The 19,323-nt window shown below is 38.9% G+C and overlaps 1 protein-coding gene across 1 annotated transcript; it reads left to right on the top strand.

Moving 5' to 3' along the window:
- Positions 1–5,508: 5,508 nt before the first annotated feature.
- On the top strand, positions 5,509–18,758 carry GPR143 (G protein-coupled receptor 143). The gene is made up of 8 exons (XM_009555945.2): positions 5,509–5,895; positions 7,575–7,684; positions 10,636–10,730; positions 12,283–12,375; positions 12,841–12,950; positions 13,943–14,051; positions 16,485–16,602; positions 17,987–18,758. The coding sequence occupies exons 1-8, from the start codon at positions 5,652–5,654 to the stop codon at positions 18,284–18,286; spliced, it is 1,179 nt and encodes a 392-aa protein (XP_009554240.1). The 5' UTR covers positions 5,509–5,651; the 3' UTR covers positions 18,287–18,758.
- Positions 18,759–19,323: the final 565 nt, after the last annotated feature.

The following is a 19,323-nucleotide window of genomic DNA, read 5'->3' as shown; positions in this document are numbered from 1 at the left end:
CTTCAGTACTCAGTTACAACGTTCAACAAGACCATCTAACTGGCCATGGAACACTGACATTTTCAGCAATGTAATTAACAGAGCCTTGGAGACTTCTGGCATTGTGAGAGCTTTGAAATTAGTCCTGTAATGTATTTTGATTTGGTTACATAGACTGGCCTGGGAACAGAGGTTTTACAAGATAATTTGCAAGTGCTGGTGGGCTTTGAAAACGTAACTTCTGGGTAGTGGGAAATATAATCTAACAAGATTCCACAGTCTAACAATTGTAACAAGGATTTAAAAGTATCCCACCTAATTTCTCCTAAGGAAACCAACCAATGTAGCTTCTAAAAGAGACAGCAGAAGTAGAGTGGCTTAGGAAACTTTTGGAAGATACTGAGGCCAGGATAGACTTTCAACACCCTTGTAGACCAGGGTAACCTCTGCGTGCTTGTGAGTATTAAGACTGAATGATCAATATCACTGTGTTTTGAGGGGATACTCTTTTTTTTCACAGTCTTTTTCATCATCTTTTTCATCATCTTTTTCAGATCCTGTGCAAACTATGTCTCATGTAGGCTGTGTAAGTGTGGGACAAGGTTTTTCACTTACATATATGCTGAAAGAGAGGTATCATTTTGTCCTGTGAATTAATGTAACAATGACAATGATTGATGGTGGAATTTGTCTGAAAATGTGGCTACAAAATCTGTCTTAATGCAGGTTCAAAGACTGCACTATTCTCAAAACTAGCACAGAGAAGTGGGGATTCTGTGGAGGTGTTTAAGGAACAGGTGGATGAAGTGCTTAGGGACATGGTTTAGGGAGTGTTAGGAATGGTTGGACTCGATGATCCAGTGGGTCCTTTCCAACCTGGTGATTCTATGATTCTGTGATTCTGTGATTCTGTTCTTCCAATCTTTAACCAAAAATTGTTTTCTCTAGTTTATGGATGCATTTTTCTACTGTTATTTTGTACTTCATCCATATAGACCTCATTTACTAATTTAAATATATAATAGGCACAGTTTCAATAACTAATTTGTGTATGTTTCCACACAAAAGTCAGGTAGGATAACCTTTCCCTGGATGAAGTATATAAGACGTCAACAGAATATGTGTAACACGGTTCCATCAGTCAAATACACTCAGTTATTGAGCTGTTCAAATGCACACTAATCTCATGTAGTTATGTTTACATTCTCAAAGAAGTAAAACATTATTATTTTTATGCAAAGGAGATAGATACATTCATTCTTATCCTTTTAAATTATTGTTCATGATCCTTAGATGTAAATTAATCATTTACAACTCTATAATTATATTCAAATCACTGAGGGAATTGTACCTCTGTTTTTCTTCCAGTCCTTTTTAATGGAGTCTGTCATTGTTATAGTCATGACAGATGTTCCACTTTGAATATCACTATTGTTCCAAGATCCCTACCTAAATTTACAGAAAAGCTGAAAGAAATGAGGTGTGAATTTCTGCATTCATTTCAGTTACGCTTTAAGTGAAATGCCAGTTTAAAAATAGCTTTAAAAATTAGTACTGATAATTATGGGAAGGGCATATCTTACAGGTCCTTTCAATGTAAATCTAATTGCAGGGGGTCTGTGTGAATCAAATGAAGAGAGATGCTAAGCATATAGAAGATTTGTATGCTAAGACCTTTAAGAACATATTGCAGGATCTGCTGGGGAGATCATCATAACTGGTTTTATTACATTCGTTTAGCTTGAAGGCAGATCCAGCTTTCATCAGCTTGGGAAATGCTATATCACATAATGTGTAAAAGACTATGAGATCACAAACCATTAATAAAATAGTTTTTACATTCATAAGGTAGCCAAGTTCTTCATTGGAAACTAAATTCAGGCATTGATGCTTTGAACTGTAGTCAGAAACAAAAATAAGTCCTCATCTGTCCATAAACTCATAAATATCCATCTCCTTTGCAAACCAGTGCCTTAGTCCCAGTATTAATTAAAACAGTGATTAAAGTATCTGTAACTGCACACTCAGGCATAAGTTACAGCACACTCCTTAGCAGCAGAAATACATGCTTGTCATATTTTTGTAAACTTGTTACTTCCCCTTAGAAGCAGGCAAGCCAGTGTTTTTTCTTAACGATGAACGTGGGCAGGACTGAAATATTATGTCACAGGTCCAAGAATGTGAGTAGTGTTTCTAAAAGCTGTGCATATGGACTACATGCCTACACTCCTCTCAAGAAGTGCAGTATTTTTCTTATTCTTGAGCACATTGTTGCCAATATACAAAAACAAGACTGGAATTTTCACAGTTGTGCAATGTTGTATTTATTCTGTGAGTTTGATTGATTGGTATTTGCAATGCCAGGTGTTTTTTTTTTAATGCTTCTCCTGTGTGTGCTAATGGTTGCCTCCAAGCTACACCGTTTGCTTAATTGAGATCCTACCTTGGTGCAGAAATGAGAAACATACCATACTTGTGGGTCTCTTTCGTACCACTGGTGGCAGTGGGGACTCCATCAACAATTGCAGAAAGCAGGGAATTAGAACCTGTAGGACATTCTAAATTTTACTGAATACTCAATAGTGTTCCTCAGCAAGGCAAAATAACTCTTCTCTTACTTTCTTTCACTACTTTTCTGTTTCCTTTGTCTTTGTGCCCAGCTTCTATTCTCTTATTTTCATAATTATGAAAAGCCAACTCAATGTCAGGTGTAAGATTGCCAAACCAGTTTTGAATTTCTTTGACTGTTCTGACTCTTTATACTTTGGCCCCAGCAATGAGGACCAAAGACTACCTAGACCTTACCAGGTAAGATATTGGCTGGCTCATTAGTTTAGCAGATCCATTTCCCATTCAACCTCAAATGTCCACATGTAAAGACACATCCACTTGTATCATGGCACATCTCCATTTACTTACGAGTTGCTTGTTTTCCTTTTGTATTGCGTATGCTACAGGTCATATACTTTACGTCCAATAAGAATCACTTACTCCCTCTGTGAGTAACTGTACGGTTACTCGAATCCTCAGAGAGCAGGAATAAACAGATCCAGAAGAAGAGGTTAAAAAGCAGTCCTCTACTCAGAGAATTAAAGCAATAAAAATAGGGTGTACAGCTGGCAAAATTGTGGAAAGAAAAGGAGAGAAGGATTAAAAATTTAATCTCCAGAGTGTAGATTACAATTGAAGAACAAAAGAAATTTCAAAATGTCTGAGCAAAACTGAGAGAAAAGTTAAAATAATGAAACAGTAAATCCATATGGGCAATCTAGAAGATCACAGTCAGGATCAATGAAAACAGATGATAAGCAGAAAAAGTGAAACACGGAAAATATTCCTATCTGTAAGTCAGAACAAATGGTCAGGGAAACAACTCAATATACTTTTCAGATTTCTGAAGGAAGGAAAATGGCAACAGGGATAGTGAGGAGAGCAATTTTAGAAACTGATAGTGGAAATAAAAGGCTTCTTTTGAACAGTTTTCCTTTCTGTCTAATTATCTAAAATTTTTGCTGTCTTAAGTATAGATCAGGCAACATAAATTTACCTTCAAATGAGAGCAAATGTAATTTGTTTTAATATGCGTTTGCATTGTATGTGTAGTATATGATGGCTTTATTTTAAATAATCATCTCACTATGTGGAATCCTTGTAGTTTTTGCTCTTTAGTAGCCAGGTAAACTGTAATGCGGTGTCCTGACAGAGAGATGACAATTCTGTGTACCAATGCTCTCGCAGAGGTGGGATGACATCTGAGGAGTCCCAATCTTGTTTCTGCAGCAGGGCAATCTGGTTCTAAACCTTGCTGTCCCTAATATATTTTTGTATACAAGGTGGTAACAAGACATAGGATTGCAACATCCAGGTCACTTGTCTGTCCTCATCCACAGTAGGAGAAAATCTCCTTATGCCAGAAAGCAGCAAAAACATCCAGGTAACATTCAGCTTCAAAATCAACTGCTTGGATTTCAGAATCCTTAATGATGTGTGTGCTTGTATTCCCACGATAGTCACTGCAGTGCACTCAGATCACCGTGTGCATTTATTTTAGGAAGAGCTGATGAAGTCTAGACTCTAGACCTAGCTGCGAAAGATCTTGATTGACTATTCAGACACCTGAGTTCAGAGTGCAGACACCTTTCTGATATATGGAGGTTTATGTGTCGGAGCCTGAATCTGCAAGTCAACATCCTTGTGTTCAGGTGATGTAGCCCAGGCAGAGCACTGGGCAATTCCCTGGGTGCAGGCTAAGTGGACTACACGTGACTTGTCTGGCAGCTTGGGCTTCAACTGCCATCCAAGTCCTGTGCCATCATGTACTGGGCTGCCATATGGTCCTCACCTGCAATCAGCAGACTGATGATCTTGATGAGGTTTATTCTTTCACTGGGATCAAACATATAAGGTGTCATGTGTAATGAAGAACTTGGCAAGTACATTTTATGCAGGACCAGTGGCTGATTTCTCTACTGGCCGCAAACATACTGGCTGAAGCCTCTGTGTTTCATGACCCCTGCACACACAACATGCCACTGTCATTCATCAGGCCTTCATAGTTTCTGCTAAAAAAAAACTTTTGGAAAAAAACTTAAAAAAAGATTAAGTTATCTGTTCTTGTTATAACTAATTATAACATCCATGACTGTGTTATTTAACATTCAGTTCGCTTTAAATCTGTTGGCAGAGCTCCCTAATGTATTTCCTGAATGTGTTCCTACAAAGAAGATTTCTGGAGAGGTAAGGGCTGACATAAAGAGTTTGAAACTTAGCTGAGAGAGGAAAGTTAATTTTTGTATTTATGATTGTGAGTATATGCTGCTGTGTCTAGTAAGACCCCTGACTTAAAGGATATTGTCTATCTTATAAAGTAAAAGCAAATATTAGAGGTCAAATTTCTGTTTTCATATTAAACCCTTACCAAATAATAATAATAAAAAAATATTATTGATAAAGAAAGTTGCTGGAATTTTCCCTGTCAAGCTGATCCAACACAGACAGTATAGTCTAAAGAGAAGATTTACTGTGCCTGCAGATTAAATAAGATGAGGTTAATATTTTTTCCTTAAATGTAATCTCATTCTACAGTTATAGGATATCATGTCTCTAATTTTAATTACAGAGATGGGTCGCTTGAATCACTAACATTTAGATTTAGGTTAGGGTGTGGTTTTACAGCTCTGCTCCTCCCTAGAAAGGCTGGAACTGCTTGTGTATGGACTCATCTTTTCAATTAATTTGTGGTAATTAAAGGGTGCTGTGTGGGATGAGGCTAAAGAGAAACACAATTAAAATGTAATGCTTCTCCTTTGGTATCTGCATCCTTATTTATTTTAAATCATCTTCAATGCTCTGCTGAGTTTAAGTCTTCCTGTATCAAATACTGTGCAAGCAGAAATATGTGAGTGAACTGTTGCCAATTGCTCTGAGCAAACATGGGCCGTGTTTCAGATTACACTGTGTTTTCTTGTTTGGATCTGATCTCTTTGCTAGGAGAGGCTGAGAAAAGCAGCTCCAGGGGATTTACTTCTAGCAGCAGCAGCACATGATCCATCAATCGCGTGATTCTCAGCACTGAGAACTAATGGGAAGGGTGAAGAAAAAGTAAATGCTGCTTTGGGGAAGCAACAGCATTTTCTTCTGCTCATTAGGCCCCTCCACCAGCCGGATGCTTCATGGCTTCTCCGAGGTTAGAAACCTACTGCTGCCCGAACCGAGATGCAGCTACACAGCTAGTGATGAACTTTCAGCCTGAAGTTTTCAGTGGAGTTTGCATTGGCAGCGCCTCCATCAGTCTGGTACTGACCATCCTGCAGCTCCTGCCGAAGAAGGGACAGAGCGCACGGAAGGTGCCCAAAGCCTCCTCCTCTTCCACCATACTTCTTCTTATCTCCATTTGTGACATCCTTGGTGCCTTAGGTAAGCACTAGCTTAATACCCCTCACCGTTGCTGTAGAAGGCTCTTGCTGCTCTGAGGTACCACATCCAAATGAATCCGGTGAGTGGACAGCAGAAATTTCTGAGGGAAACATGCTGTATGTATTCACAGGAAGATTTGGGCTAAGTTAGATCAGAAAATGATGGGCATTTGGGGGATAAAGGTCTTATTTAATAGTTGTATTTTAGAAGTAAAAGCTTTTGACAAATCTACACCAAAATCTCTGCTTTAAAACAAATTAAAATCCAGAACAATGGCTGGTTCTCAGAGTAAGGCATAAAAGTGGAGGTGAGAAAGCACATTTAAAACTAGATCTAACATCAAATACTTAGCCAGTCCTTAAGACTGCATTTGAAAAACACTGCCTGTATGTCTTGAAATCCTCTCAGAGCAAGTTTGCAGTCTTCTTCATATGCCAGCCTCTTCTTTGGGTACATCACATCAACAGCAAATGAGTTTGAATTGCAGCTGTACAGAGATAATGCTGGACATAGGCCTTTGAAACAGGAGCGAAGCTTCCTTATCAAGGACAACCTGCTGCTTGGCTCCTGGTTGATAGGCTGGGGGAATAAAGCAACAGAGAACAAAACAATACTCATGAGTCAAATTGAAACTAGTGTGTCTAAATCTGTCCCATCAGTCTATGGCATTTACTGTCAAATTAGGCGTAAATTACCATGACACATGCCATGAAAATAGAGGATGACTTTGTTTCTACAGTAGTATTTCCCCCCCTCACATTAGGTAACAGAAGTAGTGCTGTTTTGTAAGTCTCTCTCGCTGCATGGGGAAAGAATGGGATTTCAAGTCTTTCTCCTTTCATATCTAACCAGGTTCTCTCCCAGTATATAGTGAGTGCCAATATTTAAAAAAAATAGAGAGAGAGAGAGGAGGAAAGAAAGCAGGAGATAAGGAAAAAAATGTGCATGCACTCACCTGGAAAAGGTCCTTTCAGTCAGATGAGCCAGCAACACACAAAGTTATTTTTCTCCTTTTCTCTTTCAGTGGCAACTGAAACTATTTATCTATCATTGTCTTTGAATTCAAATCACTTTGGTTGTTGGGAAACTGCTTTGTTCTGCTATATGTTGGTGCTTTAATGCCTATTTCAAACAAACCCAGAAAATCTCACTTATGAATTCTGAGTTCATTCAGAAAAATGGATATTTTTCTCACCTAATTCCAAAGCCCTGCTTTGTTCAGGCCAGTGACAGAGAGGAAAAGCGCTGCTTGTAAAAATTAAGATGGTGAAAAGTGGGAGATAAGTTTCTTCTGCAATGAGAGGTTATAGAGACATGAACATTAGCATATGAATATATGCTGGTAAAATTGTAAATAGTTACTGGTTTATGTCAATCTCTTAAATGCTACACAATTTACTTTAGGGAAGTGCATGACAGTATCTGTAAGTAAGCGAGATTTAATCTGTACAAAATTTGAGGTCCCAGCAGCTTCAGATTTTTGAGGCTGCTTTTCTTGAGCGATTATACTGACATTTAAATAGCACAGTTGTTTCTACCCTACTCCTCTGTATCCGCAGCCTTCCTGTGGACACACAAAATCTGGGCTGCGATGTGAAATATGTGGCTGGGGGGAAGCATGTGACTCAAATCACACCAGCAGGTTCAAAGCATTAATACTTTTTTCTTTTTTCCTTTAGGTATAATCTTCAGGTCCAGTGTATGGATAGGCTTCCCAGGTTTCATAGCTAACATTTCTGTGGTGAACAGGACTGACATGTGGCCTTCTGCTTTCTGTGTGGGGAGCGCGGTAGGTACAGAGATCATCTCCCCTTCCTCCTGCTCCCAGCTGATAGTCTGGGGAGTCTGAAAGGCAATCCACTGTGTCCGAGAGGAAGTTGTGAGTCAGAACCTGGATATGATAGTTTCAGTCTCTGCCGCACCCCTGCAAGCGTGTTCATGCCTCCCGCTGAAAGCCTGGATCAGGGTGGGCAGGGTGCCACATGCTGCACGGTGCATGTAAGGGCACAGGACAGTGTTGGTCAGGCTTGTCCAAAGCATTTTGTAGTCCTCGCTCATTACAGCAGCTTTGGGATAGTGAAGGGCACATCTGTACAAAGCCAAGGGTATGGAGGCAAAAGAGTATGGACATTCCTGAACAGTCTGTGAAACCACCAGTTTGATTTGCAGTGGTGCAGCATTGCTAATGCCCTGGCAGCTCTGTCACACCCGTAGCACAAGGCTATCTGCCACCTTCTCCAGCAGAAATTACAGCCTGCGCAGTGGCAGTGGGGACCGTCTGAAACCAGCAACCTGGATAGCTTAAATTAGCTTTGGTGGTGTGAGAGTGTGTGGTTTAGACACACAGAGACCGCAGGATAAATATATCCAAAGACATAGAGCTGCTGCGGAAGTTCTAGCCCTCCATGCAGGGTTACAGATCAGATTGCTGTTTATATGGGCGTTCAGAAAAGCAGACTGCATCTGGCCTGGTCTAATTAAATATCCTCTGGATTAAAACACACAGGATAAGAAAATGTAAATCACTGTACTGTCTGAGACACATAATTTGAGTTTACTGTACAAGAAAATACGATGTTTTTACCAAAATGTGGAGAATGACAAGTAAGACAGATCATGACTTTAGCCAAATTCAGTAGAAATGTAGGTACTGAAGTAATGAATAATCAATAACAGTATTAGCTTTACAATTCAAAGTTTACAATATCAATACGCTGCACATAAACAAAATTGTTTGGTTCCAGTAGTATTTTAGTAGACAATATGTGCCAAAATACATCTCACTATATCTTATATGCCTACATAATGACAATTTCAGACATGACAGCGTTGTGCTATATAAGCAAATATTAGCTGAATGAACCTATCAGTTCTCGGTCGTCATACATGTTTAAGTTTTGCTTATTAGCTGCAAATGTTGATTTTATTTTCCTTGAGGAAGGAGGAACTAGCAACATCAATATCTTATTGCAAGAACATCCTGTTAAAAAAACACATTTCCCTGTGGTTTATATTTTACTTTCTGGTCCTTAACACAATAAATTAATATTTTTAAGCAGTGACAAAGGTACTGAATGTAGACTGTTTCTTTTTCATTTTGATCTCAGGTTAGATGGTAAGCAGCATAGCAGTCTACCATAGCTTTTATTTTCCCTTTCCTGGGCTCCAACAACGTGCTGTAGTTTGAGTCACTTGCTAAATTTGGATTTAATTATATTGGAATGAAAAACAACCCTCTTTCTACTCACTTCCTCTAACATAGTCTCACATGAGTTAATAAAATATTTTTGATTCCATTTTATTTTTCTTTTAGTGCTATTGTTTGATTTCACTTGCCCACAAGCCAATACAAACTCCATATAGTGAGGCCTTTAGGCATCTCCTTTGAATAACAACTTCTGGTTTTCAGAGGGGTATCTTCTCAGGCACTGGCAGCAAAATGTGTCATTTTGCAAAAAAGTGAAGTAGCATATGAAGGTTTTGGGGTTAGATGCATGTGATTTATGTTATTTCTGGAGACAGTCTTGTATATGTTGGATTTTCCAAGTGGAAAGACCCCACAGTTTATTTGTGTATGCTTCTGTGTATATATGTAGTTTAAATTGTGCTTTTTTTTAACTGTAAATATGTATGAGTATAGATGAAGTTACATGCTGAGTGCTATGGATAAAATGCATTACAAGGCAGCCTGGGGTTTTATTTTCTGACTCCTGTGCACTAGCAAAGTGTTAGTGCACTCCTGTTCACCAGCAAAAAGTGCAAACTAACAACATATTTTAATTAAATTCTGAATCATTTATGTCACAAATGACCAGAGGCAGGCTCTACACCCGTAGTGGAAGGAAATATTTCCCACTTTGATTTACCTTTAGGAGGAAGGATTGGTAGATCTTTATTCACTGCTCTTTGGCTCAGTAACAAGTATGTTGGTTTCCAGCTGTAAAAGGCTGCTACCGTGGAGCCATGATGAAGGATATTTAGATAAGAACTGAAAGAGGGCTCAGAGGGAAGGTAATTGGAATATTAAAGTAGTTCCAGACTAATAGAGAAACCAGCTCCTTTGGAGAAGAAATTTGGAATTTATAAACAGCAGCAAAGAAAGGTCACTTATCTTATATAGGTTCACGGGAAAAATGCATAGGGTCAGCTCATGAACGCTGTGGAATTTAAGTTGACTTGAACCTGTTTCCTTTGGAATTTTATTGAAGAAATCAGTCAGGGAGTTTAGTATGGATTATATTTTAGAGAGTGAGTGATATTTTTTTTAATGACCTTTCTTGTTCTTAATAACCATTCCCTGAATTGGGCTCTTGTACTTGGATAAAACGCTTGTCACATGTCAAACCCAAGATGCAGAGACACACTGTGTTGATCACTGACCTCAGATATATTTTCATGCCTCAGCTACTGCGAAACTACTACAATTTTAACCTAAAATTGAAACATCCTTACTGAACATTTTTTCAGGCTTCATTCGCAGAATTGAAGGTTAAGATTGCAGAGGTACATAATAGGTTTTCTAAACAACAGAATAAGCTGTGAAAACAAACTCTGTTCGATTTTCCTATGACTTGACACGCTGGCTACAGCAACGCTCTTCCTGTGATTTTGAGTAAGATTTCATACTTAATAATGTCAGCTGGAAAACACACACATTTAAAGAACAAATCAGAGTCCCTTCCCTGTCCCCAGTGGTACTTGAGAAGCGGCTGTAACATTTGGCATTTTTTTTTCCCACAGATGTGGATCCAGCTGTTATATAGTGCTGGCTTTTGGTGGTTGTTTTGCTATGCTGTTGATTCTTACTTGGTGGTAAGAAGATCAGCTGGACTGAGGTATACCAGACTTAAAGCACTGCATTTGTTATTTTCCTTTCAACACTGTATGCCCATGTTTGTTTGCAGCTATCTAAGTGTATAAATGAAGCTTGTAAAAGCATTTGATGTTCATACAGTTACCAGGTAACGATATGGATGAATGGTATGCTAAGTGCTTAAATTACCAGGGCAATGCTCAGATATTGTTTTGTCTACATCGAGCTGGAATTTAAATGTAACTGAATTAATTTAACCTTTGGAGAAAAGAGGAGCAGATTGGGCTTTGTAAACTTTTATTGTAGTAAGATAACTATTTTTGTCCCTGCTGTGTACTTGAAATTGATTCTTGTCACAAAAAACCAAGATCCTGAAAGTTTCATCCTGAAAGTAAAAAGATGTGGAGGGAGAAAGTGGTGAATTTCATACAGTTCATTGTCCATTTTTTTTCCTCAGCTTTTCTGTTTTATTCACTTCTCAGTTTTAGAATAGAATAGAATCATTAAGGTTGGAAAAGACCTCCACAACCATCAAGTCCAACCATCAGCCCACGACTGCCATGCCTACTGAATCATGTCCCAAAGTGACATGTCTACATGCTTTTTGAACACCTCTAGGGATGGAGACTTCACCACTTCCCTGGGCAGCCTGTTTCGATGTTTGAACATTGTTTGTCATGATTATTTTTCTTATCACATTTGTAAAGTTTTTAAAGGAACAATATACATTTACTATATTTTTTTTCTGCAATGCCTGTAACAGAGGAACCTAAACCCTTTGGAAATTATCAGGCTTTAATGCCAGACAGAAAATATAAGGTCTTTCTGTTTGTTGTTAGAAGTGCAAAATGACCTTAAGTGGTTGCTGTTAGACGTTAAATTATGTGACTCTACTCACAGATGATACTGAGCAATCATGTACTGGAGACACAGTTCATCTGGCAGATGTTATCAAAATGGGGATTTTTTAAGTTAACTTCACCCTGTGGAGGATAAACCTGATTTTGTGAAGTCCCATAGTTCTAGTCTGAGAAAACTGGGGCCTACGTCTTTCTCCCATCCCTGTTAACCAATATGAAAAAGGTGTATTTGGACTTGATTCTGAGATCAGAGCAAACAATGAAAGACTTCCTACTCCTCAGATCTGAATCTCCCCAAGATAGAAGCAGTATCCAACTCCGAAAGTTAAACATAATTCTCTGCAAATGACAGAAGGATAATTTGACTGTTCAGACCCATTCTTAAGTTTTAATCCCCTAGTTTGCTCTCTGCAGGAGAAATCAAGGATGCAGGGGTTCCTTCTGGAGATTTGGTGATAAGGGAAAGGCTTTCCACCCTACAGGCTGGAGAGCACAGGGCTTCCGTGTGCAAATTTAACTGCTTTGGCTCATCCTTTTTCTGAAGCTCCCTCCCCTCATTCCACCTGCTTTCCTTAGCTGAATGTATTGCTAGTGTTCTGCACCATTTTGTATATGAAAAACACTGTTTCAGTGAGTGTCTTATTTTTATATTGCTCTGTGGAAAGTATAAAGTTTGGTGTCTTTAATTACACCTGTCCATCTTGGTGCCTGCAGTACAATTGTGCTGTACCACATGATGACATGGGGCCTTGCAGTGATGCTCTGCGTGGAGGGAATTGCACTGCTTTACTACCCTTCTCTCTCCAGGTAAGCAAGGCTCTGGGAAAAGACTGCGAAATCATAGTACTCTTTGGTTATGAATATCTTTGGGTCAGCATTAGAGAGAGACATCCAAATGGGGGTTCTTTTGATCCTTGACAGGTGCATCCCACCAACTCAGTGAATGTTCTAGAAATACCTACCTAGGTTTCAGGGAACCCTGAAGAGTATGCCAGGCAATACAGGCACTTGGGCTTGCTGTGATACAGTGTCTGCTATGAGCCACTGGTCTCTTACTCTTGGTTTTATCTTTGTTCCTTTAAATTTGCAGTGCATATTAAAAATCAATTTTGTGTCCCATGTGTACAAGTGGTGAAAGTCTATGAATTAAAGGTTTAGTATACTTGCTTCATTTTATTTATTTTTTTTATAACAAAGGTGACATATTCAAAATAACCAGAATGATCAGATGTGGGAAAAAAAATGCATAAGCTATTATTGTTTTCTTCTCAGCTGTGAAAATGGTGTGGAGCATGCAATCCCACATTACATTACAACCTATGCCCCACTGCTGCTAGTGCTGGTTGTCAACCCGATCCTATTTAGGAGGACGGTATCAGCAGGTATGTCCCTAACAGCCAACATCAATCTGTATGTGATATTTAGCAACATAACAATGCTGTAAAAAGCCATGCCTGAGTATGCAGTGATGTGGGATAGCTCCTTATTAATTCATAAAGATACAGCAAGGAGTGAGAGGGAATTGCTTATTGAAATGAAGATATCAAGATATCATCTAGGTTGGAAGTTTGCCCTAGAGACATACTCTGATGATGTACTCAAGCTATGCTCTTATGAACCTCTACTGCAGATTCTTTGCATGTAACACAATCAGTGCTATATGTTTGCAGTACCTGCATTCATACTCATCATCAACATATTGAATATATAAAACCAGCAATAGAATGCTGGAGACTGAACTGTATTCTCAGTTTAGCTTTCATCCCATCTTTCCTGCAATCCTCAATACTACTAATTTTCAAAAGAGAAAGTTTACCCTTAAAATGATCCTATAAAAAGTTACTCTTTATACAGAAAAATACACACTGAGTATATTTTTGTTCGTGCCACAGCGTGTAGCTTAACTACGTTTGCTGACATTACACCTTCTAGTTTTAGAGGTGTAGTCGACACTGTGTCAATTCCACAACGAAATATAATGAGCATAAGATACAATGCATTCTATTTTAGTCCAAACATCACATGGTGTCGTTATATCACACATTATACAGAAGCTGTAAGCACTCTCTTTTTGCTATAAAAGAAAAGTATGTTGAACATATTATTTTCTATTTTCAGTGGGATTAAGAGAAGAAAAAACAGCTAGTGGGATATCACTCATTTTAGGAATCCACATTGGATGGGCTGCTTTTTCTTCAGTAATATAGTATATATGAGATTCCTTGATGATGGTCTTTACAGCTTCTGAAAAGTTGATGGAGACAAATCAATTCATTCCTTTGTTCCCTCTTGACAGACATCCATCTTCTGGATCCTTGTGCCTATAACTAACAAGATGCATGTGTATTAATGAATATAATTGTATACTTTGCAGTTGCCTCCTTGCTGAAAGGGAGACAAGGGATTTACACAGAGAATGAAAGACGTCTGGGCACAGAGATCCAGATCCGCTTCTTCAAAATTATGCTGGTATTCATCATTTGGTAAGAGATGCATTATTTTGGTTTAAACTGCTTTTTTTTTTTCCCAGCTGGAGAAGGTTGGGAACAAGAACAGAGTCTGATGAGTCGCTTAGTTTGTTTGTCTTTAACCTTGGAAGGGAAGGTGTCTAAGGAAGAAGTAGTTCTAAACTACTTCACCAGCTAGCTGAATCACTCAAGTAGCATCACAGGTCTGCGAGGAAATGATAAAAATGTTTAACCAACAGGAAAACAATAGCAGCAAGAAACAATAGCCAAAAAAATATATATAAAATCTGCACACAGCCTAAAGCTGTCTGGGACAGCATTTCCTCAGCACTGTGGACTGATATGCACCTTTCTGTACTCAAGGTTTCTCAGAGCCTCTTGTGATCAAACATAACATTGAAAATGTACAATAAATACACTTCTAAGACTGCCTTCATGGCCGTGAAATAGATAGTGTAGCCACCTCTGTGGTCTACAGATCCAAAGTGTGTGAAAAAAGTATGGATCTTGACTGGAAATACAGGGATATATGTAAATATTGAAAAGAAATCTCAACATGATTTTGCGTGGAATTTTTAATGTTTAGTCTTTGTGTTTAATTTTCCACCCCCCTCCATGAAAATAGTACTTTGGGGTAGGACAGGAAAGAGATAGGGAGGGAGCAAGGAAAGTAGGGAAGGAGAGACAGTGCACACCTTATCTCCAGATCCCTGCACCTCTGCTCCAGCAGCACCATCCAGTGGAGTGATGTCTGGAACCAGAGGTACTGGGTGCACGCATGAAAACTGAGCTGGAACAGAGCCTTCTTTTGGAGAAAATAGTTTTTACTGGAATCTCACCATGATTGCACAGCCATAAAGGCACCAGAGGGGTGGTGATCCCACTCTCCAAGGATCCATGCAATGACCTATCAAGAAGTGATCACTGCTGTGAAGTGTTTCTTACCTACATGGGCAAAAAAATTGACAGAGGGAGGAAGGAGATGGTTCTGGAGTCGTGAAGTTACTTGGACATATTCACAGTGTCTACAACTACTTAGATTACTTATATACAGGTACGTTAATGCATGCTACATTACCTTAAAAGGCTGAGCAGGGAGGAAGACTGCCTTTTTATCTTCTCCTGGTTGCTGTATACTGGAGTACTCTGGAGGGAAATGATAGTCTTTTCTTGGGGAATAACAAAGTCTGTTAGGCTCAAGAGAGAGATTTCTAGGGTGAAGGGTGGGGTTTCCAGCAGTAAAGAGGAGAGATACAACAGTGAACAAGTCTGTAGCTTGTCTTCCTGGAAACATGAAATGATGAGGATCCGAGATTTAGCCAGGCTTCCAGGGTTTTGGAAAGAGTGGGGATTATTCTGAAGACCAAAGACACCACTGAAGTGCCTTGCCACTTAAGGAATGGTGGCCAGCTTGCTGTTCTGGGACGAAACATGAAAGAAAGAACCGATTCCTCAAGGACATAGAGGTGACAATTGTTTATTTCCATCTGTCTCATTCTGGGCTTTCCTGTTTAAAAATAAACACAACTGATTGAACATGAGCTTTAGAGTGTAAAATCTCTCTCAAAGGTTACTGTAGGGAAAGGCTAAGGTAGTCTTAGGAAAGATGCCCTTCCGTCCCACAGGTCAAACATGAGATGAGTTAGTGAAAGACAGCAGGTTGGGGCAACATGAAGTAGAATAGATGGCTGCAGATTTGGGAGGGGGCAGCAGGAGGATTTACACTGTGATAAAAATATAATTTCAGGAAGGACGTGTGTAAACCTTTCAGAAAGTATGACATGGTGCTGATACTTTCCTTTCTGATGGTGCTTTAGATCTGTAAAGAAACACTGGTCGGTTTAGAAGTCATAAGAAGTTACAGACATTTACTATAACCTTTATTTAGCATAGAATATCCTCAGTTTCTTTCACAGGATGAGGTTTAATTATTCTTATCCTTCATTGGAAACATAAATTACCTTTATTCCAAAAAGTTCATGGCTTTTTCAAGGATTTTAAAGGCAACTTTTGTTTTGGTTTCTAGTGTTTTTAGAAGTCTGCTGTAAGCTAGCCCTGAAATTCTAATTCCACCTGGAGTTTCTGCAGTCTTTTACAACACCAAAGCATGTATTCGGTTTTCTTGTCTGTGAGCACTATCCTTTTAAGACGCAAGCAAAAGAAGCACTATGTTCCCAGTATGGACCATTGTTGACATCTCAATTTTATCCTGCAGTTTACTCTTCTGCAGCACGCTCAAAATTCTTTGTCTAGGGCTAGCATATAATTGCCTGTTTTTAATCTCAGAGACCTACTGATCCCTTCAGATTGAGATCTAACATTAAATTTTTTTTTCTCTCCTTATTAGTGATCCTAATTTCTAGAATTTGAAAGTAAAACATGTTTCATTTGTGTATATATATATTTTTATGTGTCTTGTTCTTTTCCTGTTCTTTATGCCTTCAATAGCTGGTCATGCAATATCATCAATGAGAGCCTTTTGTTCTACCTCGAAATGCAGCCAGATATCAATGAAATGCCCCTGAAGAACATTAGAAGTGCTGCACTGATCACATGGATTATAATGGTAGGCCAGCCATGACATTGCTTAGTCGTTGAAATCACTTCTATAGACTGGAAGAACAGCAGGAGTGTAGTGATTGTACTTTATGATTTTGGGGAATATAAACACTCCAAAAATCAAGGACGAAAAGGAAAGTAAGAGAGAGGAAGGTGCAGTCACTGGGAGTGCTTTTCACATATAAACTCTGCTAAAAACACACCAGAGACCAACTTTTTCTCCTTTTTACTGGAGTATACATTATCTCTGAGAGTGACTGCTACCTGTTTTAAGATCCTTATCAGACTGTACAGTGATTTCGGGTCTAACCTTGCTAACCTCTGACGTAAAGTAAGCTACAAATTTTTAGCTCACTATTCCTGAGGGTTGCCCTGTAAAATAGGTATTTTCTGATAATTCTCTATTTTATTTATTAATGAGTTATAAAGAATACTTAGATCTTATAACATTTGGATAATTATCTGAGGTCAAGCACCTGAAAAATCTTGAAAGCAATGCACCAAAAGATCAGTTACAGATGTCCTACTGTATCCCACCCTCTTTTCGGCTACTGGAATATTTGACAAAGATTTTCAGAGGTGATATTGCAGGTTCCTTTTTCAAAAGAGTATACTCTGGAGCTGTTAAATACCTGTAAGGCCTGAGCATGCTTTGTGTAGTTAAACCCTTGAGTCACTTTGTACTGAAGGGTTAAGCAATGCAAACAGTTTGATACAACTTCCTCCTCTAACAAGGATCAAAACCATTCACAGGACAGGGACCATGCTTTTGCTTACCTGCAGAGCAAGAGGTCACGTGGAGGAGCTCAGGCATTTTTAAATTAGCTGTAAAAAATAATTTGTTCTTTTCTCATGAGAAAAATGGAAACAACTAAAGTAATTTACTTGGCAAGCATCCCACACCACTGGAAAGAGAGACAATTCTTTTAAGAAATCACTTGGGGTTTTCTTTTTCAGTATCTGTCCCCACTTTTCCATCCCACTTTGATGGAATTTTCACTGGCTCAGGAATCTGCAGCAGTTCCAGACAGATCAGTTGCTGCTATTTTAAAAAACTTGCATTTGTGTGCTAGTGTCTACTCTTACATATTTTACTTGGCTTATAGTAAAAATATAATATTTTCTTTTGTGAATAAAAAGTCTAGAGCTTGTGGGGAATGTTAACAACACACCAGGGGATTGCCCAGCTTAAATTAATGCTAGAAAACTATTTGGTGCTTACTGTTCCCTGGGATGGCCTCAGAATACTGGAACAACAGGTTGAGGTATTTCACTCTGACTTGTTTGTGACAACAATGGGAACAACACTTCTATTTGCATGCATCTCACATCTTTTATAGTGCAAAATGAAGCCTTGCTTGTTTAACTCCTGTTGCTGTTCTCTTTCCTAGGGGGTCCTTAATCCAATGCAAGGCTTCCTCTTCACATTAGCTTTCTATGGCTGGACGGGATGGAGAGTGGATCTGAAATGGCGAAAAAGAGAAATACCCTGGGAATCATTGTCCTCATCAACTGCGGGTGAAAATACCTATCCCTCACCAGTGAACTACCAAAGCAATATCCATGATTCAAAGAAGATATCAACAACTGACAGCCAGCAGACCGATGAGGCTATAAGCATGTTGTCTGAAGGCAACACTAGCGGTGATGACAGGGTAACCAGGAGCTCTCCCATCTACCAGGGCTGGTAGTTTAATGGGCGCAGAGCTGAATCACACTTCTCATATTGTCAAGACTCATAAATCCACGTTACTGTGTGAACGATTGCGTACTCTGGAATTAGGTTTGTGCCCAGTGGCTTGACGTCATTTCCTGTAACTTGTGTGTGTGTGAGAGAGAGAGTATGTGAGACAGAGAGATATTACAGATTATACTTTATAGAAGATGTGTTAACAGGTATAAATGCCTGGTCCTTTCTCAGCAGGAGTAGATCTCTGCAAATATCTGTGTTTGTTATGGTTCATTTTCATCCATTTTATTTTAATCTCTCTTGTAACCCTCATACAGTAGAAGAGTCTGGTTTAAATAAATGGATTGTTAATATGTTGGGTTTTTAAATGTGTTGCCTGTTCTGCCTTGCTCAGCATAACATTACTTACCCAGCGTTACAGCTCCAGGATTTTTGAGACACCACTTTCAGCCTTGACACTCTGGCAAAACATTAGTGACAGCAAACTTTGACACAAGCACAAATATTTCCTGTTCATGTTGATTCTCACTGACACCGTCTTGTTTTACCTTGTTCATATGAATTTTTGCTTTGGTTTTATTCAGGGAGCCAAAAAGCTTTTTTTAAAAAAACTTAAGCCCACCCTAGGCTCCATAGACACTTCAGAGTGATATTTCCATTTCATTCCTAGTTCAAACAAAAACAACCCTTCAAACTATTTTTCAGTATGGATTTAGTGTGACCCTTATATGCACCTGTCTAGCAGGATTATTTCTGTTAGCGGCAGGTGCACTAAGAAATAACATTTGCAAAAAAACCTATGGGACCTTACTGCTCATCAAAACGCCGAGTAAGTAGAAAGTTCTTTCTCCGAGGTGTACTCTATTTTATGTCTTCATCTGCTGAATGAATGACTATTAAATCCATTTTCCTTGTCGTCTCAGATACATACATCTTTCAATGCAGTGCACTAAGTACTTGTATCCAAACAGTTCCTCAAATTGGTTTAAAGTTAAGAAAATTGGTGGTCGTGGCAATCTCAGGCTTTAAGCTTCATCA

The sequence above is a fragment of the Cuculus canorus genome, chromosome 1 (genome assembly GCF_017976375.1).
Source record: "Cuculus canorus isolate bCucCan1 chromosome 1, bCucCan1.pri, whole genome shotgun sequence".
Classification (NCBI taxonomy): Eukaryota; Metazoa; Chordata; class Aves; order Cuculiformes; family Cuculidae; genus Cuculus; species Cuculus canorus.
The sequence above is the reverse complement of the archived record's forward strand: the minus strand, read 5'-3'. Positions and strand labels throughout refer to the sequence as shown.